Genomic DNA, 10981 nt, shown 5'->3' with positions numbered 1-10981 from the left:
GACTCTGTCTTTTTCTGTCTGTCTCTGTCTCTTTCTGTCTCTCTGATTCTGTCTCTTTCTGTCTGTCTCTGTCTCTGTCTCTTTCTGTCTCTCTGTCTCTGTCTCTTTCTGTCTGTTTCTTTCTCTTTCTGTCTCTCTGTCTCTGTCTCTGTCTCTCTGTCCCTCAGTCTCTGTCTCTCTCTCTCTTTGTCTCTGTCTCTCTGTCTCTCTGTCTCTCTCTGTTTCTCTCTGTCTCTCTCCCCCTTCCAAGGATGCCACAGCTGGAGCATCTGGACCCCAACCTATTGGAGCAAACAGTTTCGTTCACCAGGGAGCTCCAGTGCCACCCTCCCAGGCCACTCTCCACTCCCTAGCATCCACACCTCCACCCCAAGACTATTAGAACTCTGGCTGGGCTAACTGGGTGAGTGAGAGCTCAGAGCCACAGGAGATAGAGGCTACCCTCCTCACCTTGCTCTGATACGTCCAGTATAAGTAGTAGCCCTTGGGATCTACTCGGAGGATAACTGGGGAGGCTATTGACGTTTCCTGAAGAGAAAAGAGGTCAGCCATCTGCTCTGGGCCCTCTGGCCAGACTTCCCTGGCCCACACCAGCGAGTCCAGAGCTCATCACCTCACCTAGGAGGCACCTGTCCCAGGAATCTGAGGCCATTTCTCTGTGTTCTCTAGAGATAAGAACTAGAACAGACTGAGGATTAGAGATGGCATCTCTGAAAGAGAAGATTTCCCTCTAATCCCAAATAGAAGTTCCCAAAGGTCATGGCTCTATCACAGGGATGGAGTTTCTCTCTCTGAAGACTGCTGCTACCATGTAAAAGAGCTTTATACAGGCAGAACCAAAAGCCCAGACTCCTGTACCCACAGCCAAATGCCTACCCAATCTAGCTATGAACTGTACTCCCTCCATGACTGTCCCCAGGCCTTCTGCCCAACTATGGGAATGGGATGTAACTCTGCGGCACATACAGCTGCCTGGCAAGTACAAAGTCCTGAGTTCAATCTCTTCCAGTACAAAAACAAACAAACAAACAAACAAACAAACAAAACCCTTCCCAACTATTTCATGGAGTCACCACTTGCCTTCCCACCTTCAAACTTTTTTGACCTGAAACATGGACCAGCTCTTGCCTCACTCCTTTGGGAAAGCCTTCCTGGAAATATGCTGTAACAATCTGGGTGTGTGGCCAGAGTGACGGCTGGGAGGGTCATAGACTAGCAGCAGGTCCAGGAAATCTCCAGGAGCTGATGGACCAAGGACAATAAGCTAGGCCATGAGCTCGGTGCTTGGTGCTTGAGCCCAAAGTTTATTGAAAAAGCAAATGAATGAATCAATGATCTCACCTTCTAAATTCTTGTTCCCCTCACACAGCATATAGGCTCCCTTTTATTTTAATAATAATTATTCTGGATATAGTGGTGCACACACTTAATCTCAGCATTCCAGGGGCTGAGGTAGGAGGACTGGAAGTTTGAGTCTAGCCTAGGCAACTTAGTGGCTTAGCAAGACATCATCTAAAATGTTCTTTAAAAAAGGGATGGAGATATAGCTCCAGGCAAAGACCCTGGACTCAATCCCCAGTAATACACACACACACACACACACACACACACACACACACACACCAGCAACAACAACTGAATTTTCCAACAAGACATGATAGTTTAAGAAAAAAAAGACATGATAGTTGCTACACACCAAACCAAACATAAAATTTACAAAGGAAATGATTGAAGAAAGATAATCAGAGCCTACTAGGGTACGGGAGAAAGATTTTATGCAGAATCCAATTTTGGTGAAAGTGATGTGCTCCATCCCTCCCCTCCTAAGGAAGCCCCAGGATGCCTGATCCCTGACCTGAGGCCCAGAGAGCACTTTCAGCCCTACTTGGGGGAGCTGGTGTGATCCCTGAAGGCCTGAGGCATGTAGGATGGAGCCTGGAGAGCAGAGATACACTAAGGATGTCTGCACTGCAGGAGCATTGTTGGGGCATTTCTAGGACCTGGGGTGGGCCCACAGGGGAGACAGAAGCACAGGGCCCAAAACCTAGAAAGATACAAGTGTTGTAAAGGGCTGAAGAAGTACTACAACAGCAAGTAATGCCCTGAATAGAGATGCCAGGGTGTCTCAAGTTTGGGGGGAAGGTCTCCCAAGAATCACCAAATGCCCACCGGGGATAAAACAAACTTTAGAGGTCTAGGGAGATGGCTCAGTAGAATAAGGGCTTCCCTGGCAAGCGCAAGGGCCTGAGTTCAATCCCTGGTTCCACTGAAAAAATAGAAATTAAAAAAATAAATAAATAAATAAATAAATAAATAAACTTTAGTTTCTGCCCATTTATGACAGCAGCTATTCAAGAATGAATGTTACTAATCTCTTCCCCACCTGCACCCCATCTTGAGGGGTCCAGAGGAGGAGGATACCCCATTCTAGAGGGCCTGCACCCCCTGAAGCCAACCCCAAGGGCGTGAAAGCAAGATGCCTGGAGACTAAAGTAAGGTTAGGTTTTTGGTTCTAAGTCACTGCTTCTGAAATAGGAGCAGGTTGTGTGATGACCACAGACAATTACCAAAGGGTAAAGGAGATGAATGGTGGTTTGTTGTGTTTCTTTCCACCCTAGAAGAGCTTCTCCCTCTACACATATGAAGGGCTATGGGAGGTGACGTGGAGTCCTGGTCTGGTTACATCCTATGCAATGTGCTTGCCTGACATGCCGTGACACAGCCCTGTGGTCTGCTACCCAGGCTAAAAGTCTGAGAGTTCGGCCAGTCTCAGATGTGCCTTAGCCCTGTGACGAGGCTTGCGACATTCCTGCCCTTATAAATCAGGATCCAAAGACTGGGCATGGTGGTGCACACCTGTAATCCCAGTGCTTGGGAGCCTGAGGCAGGAGGATCATTGTGAGTTTGAGACCAGCCTGGGCTACAAAGTGAGCTCAAGGCCTGCCTGCACTGCATAGTGAGACCCTGTCTCAAAAAGACAAAAAAACTCAGGGTCCAGGGAATAAGAAGGATCCCACTTTAGAGTTGGAAAAGGGCCAGCCGGGTACAAAGGCTGGGGAGAAGGCCGCATAGCATGTCCCTGTCCACTCAGGTCATGCATACTGCCCAGAGGAACTGAGAGAAACTGCTGTACTTCTCAGTCTAAGCCACTTCCCTCATCCCTTGGGTTCCTGGGACACACCACCTCCATGCTAGGGAAACAGAAAGCAGCTAACCACAGGCCCTTCCCCACAGTCATGGCCGAGACCTCCCTGTCTAGTCCCACCCTAGAGAACCTAGACCTTGACCCCCAAGTACCACCTTAAGCCAGACAAGCACCTTAAGGCCCTGTCTTCCCTGGTAGAGCTTCTCTGTCTTCCTGGGGCCACGCTGGCCCTCTCTCAGCATAGGCCACTCCAGCAGCACCTTTGCTCTGAAGGAAAATTTCCATGTGGCTCTCCCTGCTGGCCTGAAAGAATCCCTGACCCTTGGTGGTATTTTCAAGGTCCAAGTAAACCAGAGGCTGGGAAGCAGGCTCTGGCTGAGGCAGGAGCAGACTGGTGAGACAGGGTACAAGGTGAAGCAATGCCTTCCCCTCCCCTGTGGACAGGCTGGTGGGAGTCGGGACCAGGCCTCACAACAAGGGGAAGCACAAGTCCCTCTGGCTCTTTGTATGCCCCTGGAGCAACAACTCCAGCTCTCAATCAGCTCCTCAGCCTTTGGGGGCTGCCCAGACAGCCACTGAGAAAAGAGTAAGGTTTTCCTGGGACAGGCCTAATGTTATTTGTGGGGAGGGGAAAAAAGTGGGGTCAGGGGATCCAGGCTTCTGCTGGAGCAAAAGTAGGGTATCAGTACTGGGAAGGGACCCTGTCTCAGCTCTGGGTGTGCTCTTCTCCCAGCAAGGCTGCCTCAGGAGCAAAATCCTTACTCTTCTGCAGCCAAGAAGTGGGCAGGCAGGACAGATGTAGATCCAAAAAATCTATTCCCTGGAATCCTCCAAGCAGCCTACCTCCTCCTCACTCCTAGACACAGAGCTTGGCCACCACAGCCAGGGACACAACACCTCGTCCCCAGGCTTGTTTATCCAGACAAGTGCCAGCTGCCTGGCCAAGCCGCACAGGCGCCTGGACCCCGGGAAACATAAACCAAGCCTCCGTCCCCACTACCCAGCTCCCAGCAGCCAGAGGGGCCCGCCCTACTCACATCGTCCCATTTGATGAAGCGCTCCCCTTGCGTCAGATAGGCCTTCACCTCAGGGGGCTTCAGGACAGGGTTGAGCAGAGACATGATGCCAACGGTGCCTCTTTAGAGAAGCTGGGCAGTCACAGGGTGGCAGGAGGACGGAAGGAAGGAGGCTGACAGGAGGGGCAGCCCGGCTGGCCTCCCAGGGCACTCCCCAAGCTGGCCCGGAAGTCTACTCTTACAGCTTACGGGGTAGCAGTCGTTGGGCACAGAGCTCAAAGCTCTGGCCCAAGACCCATCTGCCTTGTAAATAAGTTCCTCCTGCCCTGCTTGCAGCCCCACTCCTGCCCAGGGCGCCCAGCTCCCCTCCTGGAGCCCCCGCCTTCCTCCTATGCCTCAGCACTTCCGGCTCAGGCTTCCTTTCTGTGCAACCCAGAACTGAGAGGCAGGTCATGCTGGCTGGGTACCTTGGAGTTAGGTCCTCTGGGTCCCAGGGAGCCCAAGAAGAGCAATTAGGGGGTGGTGGGGGATACTGTTGCTTGGGCTCACAGATGGAGAACAGGTAAAAGGAGCTCACAGGGGAAGGGAGTCCTTGAGGGTGGGGCTCTATCCGCAGAAAATGAGACCACCCCAGAGGTAGGAGTAGAGAATGGGGACAGGGCCTGGCTGGGATTGTTTTGAATAATCAAAGTTAACAGAACACCTAGTTCTTTCTCCGTGCTTCCTTCCCATGAAAATGAGCGTCAGGGGAGGCATCCATACCTCCCAGCCTCGCTGAGGCCTGGGCCTCCACTGTCCAGCTGGCACCCACCCAGTTCCCTAGGCTGCCTATCTCCACTGAGCGCTTCTCCCAGGTGCCTCCACACCCCAGGACCTGGGCAGGACAGCTGCTCCAGATGCTTGGAGCCCCTCTGGAGTACACAACCCTCACGCTGCCTCTGTCCCCAGGGGTTCAGTCCCAGACCCACTCAGCCCCACTCACTTCCTCTTACCTAACCTACTCTGCTTATCACCCTGCGTATCCCAGCAGGGGAGGCAGGGAGCTCTACCCAAGACTTCCTTCCCCTCTCAGGTCCCAACGGAGACTTCTCTGCTACCCCCAGACAACTGTAAGACCCTCACTGTGCCCTGGAAGTGCCCTCGAAAGTCAGGGAGCTGCAGGGTTATGGTGGACAGAAGCCTCTTTAGTGAGAATGAAGCAGTAAATAGTCGCTGGCAAGCTGTGAGTGGGATGGCACATGCTCCTGGGAGGTTGAGGCAAGAGGAGCGCAAATTCAAATCCTGCTTGGGCAATTTAGTGAGACATTGTCTCAAAAATGAAAAGGGTTAGGGAGGTAGTTCTTATGAACTCAATCTCCAGTACCAAAATACCAAAAACCACTAAGGGGCTGGGTGTGATAGCACACGCCTCTAATCCCACCACTCCAGAGGCTGAGGCAGGATGGCTGCAAGTTCAAGGCCAGCCTGGGTTACATAGTGAATTCAAAGCCAGCCTGAACTATATAGCAAGACCCCGTCTCAAACAAACAAGTAACAAACAACCTCCAAAACACTGAGGAGATTCCCAACCCAAAAATAATCCCCAGAAAAGCAATTCGAAGACCAGAGGATGGAGCTTGAAACCATGAATAACTGAGCCTTCAGAAAACCACTTAGACTCCTGAAGTGGCTCTAGCTGATCCCTCCAGGTCTCTTTTCTCTCCTGCTCTCCAACTTTGGGCCTCCCGATAGATATTCAGGGACTCCTTAGGATCAGATTCCCTCTCTGTTTGAATGAGTTTTGCAAGGGAAATCCCAGTACCTTCCCCAAACCCCTGCACCTGTCACCTGCAATGATTTTGTGTCACCCCCACCCCACCCATCTCCTCTGCCCTGAGGCCCCAGCTGCCTCTCCTCTTGGGAACCTGAAAAGACAGCCCCTTCCTCTGTCCCTTGGGGAGGAGGGATGGCTCCTCCACTCATTTCAAGGATTTCCACACTCCTGACTGTCCTTTCCATCTCAGGCCCTCACTCACAAAACAAAACCTCACACATGTTTACCCAGTGACTAAAAGGCACCAGTGACACCACCCAAGATCCCAACTGCAACCTGAGAGGGGAGAATCTGTACTCTTGCTCACATCCTGACCTCCTGGAAAGCCAGCCTTGCGAATGTGGGAACCCTGGCAGCAAGCAGAGCAAGCTGAGAAGATCTTTATCCCAAAGGGCTTTCTTCTTTCCAGTATACATTTAGGTGGCTGGTGTGGTGGCGCACACCTGCAGTCCTGGCTACCTGGAGGCCAAGGTGGAAGGGACATTTGAGCCTAAGAGTTCAAGACCAGCCTGGCAGGAGAGCACGATTCTCCTTCCAACACAAAGCACAAAACATGAGGGGCGATTGGATTTTCAAAAAATGTGACAAAGAAAAATGTCTTGTAAATAACACTACAGCAGGTATGGAGAAAATCAGGGAAGTCACATGGATGTCTAATTTGGGAAACTGGCCTTGGGCTCCTGGGCTGGGCTGGACAGAAGGCAGAGCAATCAACAGGCGCTTGGCCCCCCAGAGTGTGAAGTGGTAGGGCAAGGATGCCCCCTGCTGGTGCACTGGAAAGTGAAGCCTCCTGGGGAGAGGGGACAGAGCCAGGGAAGGCTGATTTTCAGGGAGACTGGTGGTTGACTTGTGTCATTTGAGATCTGTGGGGACTGCATGCTGTAGAGTTTGGCATGTGAACCCTTGGGCCACAGAAGGTGTTAGGAGCTTGTATTCAACTGCTGCCTCCCAGGAACAGGTCTCAGGAGGCCCATGCTTTCACTTCCCAAACTGTTCATCAGTGTTTAGTGGTGAGAGTTGAACTCCAGTCCCCCACAATTATTTGCCAAGTGAAGGAGTCATGTCAGGTTAGATGCCATGACTGCCCTGCCCAAGCAGTGGTTGAGGAGTACCCAGGCTTGCTGCACTCCTTGGGCCAGAAGATTCCAGGGAGATATATATATATATATATTTGTCTCACAACAAACATCTGACTCGTAGTGATGCTCCTGTTTTCAACGTACCCAGCTCTGAGATTACAGACATATGTCACCATGCGCAAACTCAGTGGCCAGCTCAGCATGCCCAAGGGCAGGGCTGGTGCAGCATGTGGTTCCCAGGGATCGAAGCCCGGTCCCTGCGCTTGCCTAAGCAGGCATAGTCTGCTGAGGTATCTCACAGGCTCTTGATTCCAGGAATAGAGAAAGCTCAGTTGTTGCATGTTCCCAGACTGGTGCAGGGAGCCACCCACACTACTTTATAAACCCAGCTACTGATTTGTCATGTGATACCCTTTCTGTGGCTTGTCTTTCTTATCTTTAAAATGGGGATAAGGTGTCACATGTCTGTTGTAAAGATTAAATAATATAATAACTATAAAGCACTTAGTGGGGGGAGATAGCTCAGCAGATTAAGCACCTGCAGCCAAGCGCAAGGTCCTGAGTTCAATCCCAGGTACCAAAACCAAACAAAAACAAAAACTATAAAGCACTTAATGTAGTACCTGTACATTGCTAGTATATTTTGAGCAGTGAACAATGAATGCAATCTTTCCAGTGAGCCATATCTCAGCCCCTTTTCAAGTTTATTTACTTTGAGACAAGTTCTCACTAAGTTGCTAAGTTGCCAAGACTGGACTTGAACTTGTGATCCTCCTATCTCAGCTTCCTGCTGTGCCAGGATTACAAGTGTACATCAGTATGCTGACTTATTTATATGCTTATTCACAAATACTGGCAGAAAATAATGCAGTTTCTTACTATTTCTTCCTCCATGCAGTCAGTTTTCCTGGTCTGTGGATTCTGTAACTGCAGATCCAACTAATTATAGATTAAACAAAATATTGGAGGGCAGGGTTGCACCTGTACCGAAAATGTACAGGCTTATGTTCCTTGTCATTATTCCATATACAACACAGGATAGCAGTGATTTACATGCCATTTACATTGTGCTAGGTATTATAAGTAAATCTGGGATGATTTAAGTATATGGGAGGATGTGGTAGGTTATATGCAAATGCCATACCCTCTCATGTAAGGGATATAAAATCTGTAGGCCAGGGAAGAAGGCAGTGAGAACAGGAAGATGTTGGGAGACAGATGCAGGACCAAACGCATCCTGACCTGTTGGAGCACTAGCCCAAACCACCCAAGGTAAAATGAAAGGGCTCAAGAGAGATCTGGGCTTGGCTCCAAGCATGGACTGTCCAGGTCAGGGTGAGGAAGTGGCGGCTTAGCAGAGACATTTGTGAATAAAGCTGAGGGTTTTGCTAACAGCCAGCTCCATCTGACTCAAAAGGCAGAGCTGCCAATAAAGCCACACTCCTAGGCTGCCGAAGATCCTCTCTTCTTTCATCTTACAGTTCTGGGGCCCCAGGTGGCCTACCTATTGGGGTGACCAATCACCCACCGCACACCCTCTCAGACTTTGGTGCTAAATGAGTCTACTTTCCATCAAAAATTAGGCAGGGGTACTGAGAGACACCCCAGGAGATATCCTGGGTGCCAGACTTATTTTTTCCTGGGCCTGTTATATAACCGCAGTCCTGTCTCTTCCCAAGGATTAGGGTCAACTACCCCCATCTGAAAGTGGTTCCTTTTCTTGCCTGCAGTTTTCTTAGCACAAGGAGTCTGAAGGACAGCAAGCAGCCACACCTAAAGTTTATGACTGTTGTTTTGTTCCTTGGTGGAAGTGTTCCCCCTCTGGGAACCAAATTCCCTGAACTTGGAGAGCCTGGAACTATAGGAACCAGAAAGCTATAGTAAGTGGGGTCATTCTACTTCTACCTCTGGCTTCCTAAACCTCCATATTCCACATGTTGGGCCTGGGCACTTATGTAGTTATTGATTATGGTGCATACTTCATCCTGTAGCCTGGACCTATCACCTCTGAAAGATGCTTCATCTGTACCTCAGAATGGTTGCCCTGTCATGCTGTTAGCTATACTAACTCAGTGGCTTCTGGGTGCGAAGTATGCAATAGGCATAGGAGATGCCAGGACTGTGTATCATCAATTCTTGGCTATAAAGTGAGATCCAACATCCGGGGGTCAAATGCCCATGCCCTCCAGAGAATGGCCTTGAGTAAGAGAGAAGTCCAGGGGCTGGGGAGATAGCTCAGCAGTCTAAGCGCCTGCCTGGCAAGCACAAGGACCCTGGTTCAATCCCTGGTATCATATGCTGTGCCAATCCGGCCTGGGACCTACCTAGCCGGCCACTGAGATGGGACGTGGTGGCATATGCCTGTAATCCCAGGGCTGGGGAGGCTGAAATAGGAGGATCACTATAAGCTTAAGCTATGTAGTGAGACCCTATATCAAATATAGAGAGAGAAAAAAAAATCCATAGCCACAATACAGGACATTTTAAGAAGAGCTGCTGACCCTTCTAGAGTAAACCAGGTACAAGGTAGTCAACTGGTTACTGAGTGACAGGCTGGTCATCAGTGGCTGAAATCTATCCGTGACAGTAGTGAGAATGGCCTATACACAGCTCTATGTGTAGCCCCTTTCTGAGCTACTATGGCCACTTTATGCTTGTGTCCATTGTGCCAGGATGGGGAGGTTTATGACAGACGCTGGCTAGCATTCAGCCAAAATCCTTCTTTTCATTTGGTTGTTGAGTGACTCTGCTGTGGTGGGTGCTTTCTGGTGCATAAGAACAGGCAACATATGGACCCTCACCTCTGTGCCTCCTCTTTGATACTCTGCCTCCTTCTTTGCCAGGCCTTCTTGCACCTCCTTGTCCAATATTTCTTCCAATATTTCCTTCTAGGCCACTCTGCAAGCCATTTGCTGTACATCTGACCTCAGGCCACTTTACTGAGAGGCCATGAAGATGATACCCCAGCCAGGTAGCAGCAAGAGCTCAGACAGCACCGCCAGCAGAACAGGAAGCAGTGGGCTCTCCACTCGTGCGCGGCAGTGCACGGTGACCCTGGTAGAGGGTCTTGGTGGAGGGAGCTGGGAGAGCGCAACTGCACTGTCACGGCACTGAGGAAGGTGCATCCTGGGGACCAGGACTCTGGGTCTGAAATCTGAAAAATGAATGAGATCTGGAAACCAGACAAGCTATTGTGACTTTTTATTGGAGCAACTACCATCACCCTCCTGGTCTTTTATCTTTTGTTTATTTTCACCAGACACCTGAGAAATTCTTAATATGTGCTCTGCAGAACACAGGGGGGGCGTGTCCCTGAGACCTTTTAGGGTGACCACAAGATCAAGATTATTTTCATAATGCTACTAAAATGTTATTTGTCCTTCTACTATATTGGCTCTTGCCTGCTGGGCAAAAGCAATGTTGAGTAAAGCTCACTGTATCCTAACAAATAGGCTGTGGCACCAACTTGAACTAGTAGTTCAAAGAAGGAGGAAAAGGGGGCCAGCGAGATAGCTGAGCAGACTAAGCGCATGCTTAGACAATCACAGGGACCAGGGCTTGATCCCCAGCACCACATGCCTTGCTGGTCTGCCACTGAAACCCAGAGTGATGGCACATGCCTGTAATCCCAGGACTGGGAAGGCTGAAAACAGGAGGATCATTATGAGTCAGATCTTCATTGTGAGACCTTGTACCAAATACATAAAAAGGGCGGGGGGAGGAAAAGTAAGAGAAGGGAGGAAAATCAGTTGTATCTCAGAATATCCTGGGGCTGGTGAGATGGCTCAGTGGTCTAAAGCACCTACTTAGAACAAGCTAAGCTAAGCAAAACACAGGGACCACAGTTCAATCCCCCAGCACCACATGCCAGCCAGCACCGCCCTCTTGTGGGCTGAGCTGGCCACACACACACACACACACACACACA

At 50.1% G+C, this 10981-nt stretch overlaps 1 protein-coding gene across 6 annotated transcripts in view; it reads right to left on the bottom strand.

Moving 5' to 3' along the window:
* The window catches only part of Plcb2 (phospholipase C beta 2), a 20017-nt gene extending 15526 nt beyond the window's left edge, over positions 1-4491 (bottom strand). For 5 of the 6 annotated variants that reach the window (XM_023711738.1, XM_023711748.1, XM_023711744.1 and 2 more), the window contains exons 1-2: positions 4183-4491; positions 451-528 (exon numbers count right to left, since the gene is read on the bottom strand). In XM_023711738.1, coding sequence (XP_023567506.1) covers positions 451-528; positions 4183-4266 — 162 coding nt within the window. In that variant the 5' untranslated portion in view covers positions 4267-4491. The remainder of the gene's footprint in view (positions 1-450; positions 529-4182) is intronic. The other variant, XM_023711755.1, reaches the window with a different exon arrangement.
* Between the last annotated feature and the right edge of the window lie 6490 nt (positions 4492-10981).

The sequence above is a fragment of the Octodon degus genome, unplaced genomic scaffold, assembly GCF_000260255.1.
Source record: "Octodon degus isolate 3935 unplaced genomic scaffold, OctDeg1.0 scaffold00002, whole genome shotgun sequence".
Classification (NCBI taxonomy): domain Eukaryota; kingdom Metazoa; phylum Chordata; class Mammalia; order Rodentia; family Octodontidae; genus Octodon; species Octodon degus.
The sequence above is the reverse complement of the archived record's forward strand: the minus strand, read 5'-3'. Positions and strand labels throughout refer to the sequence as shown.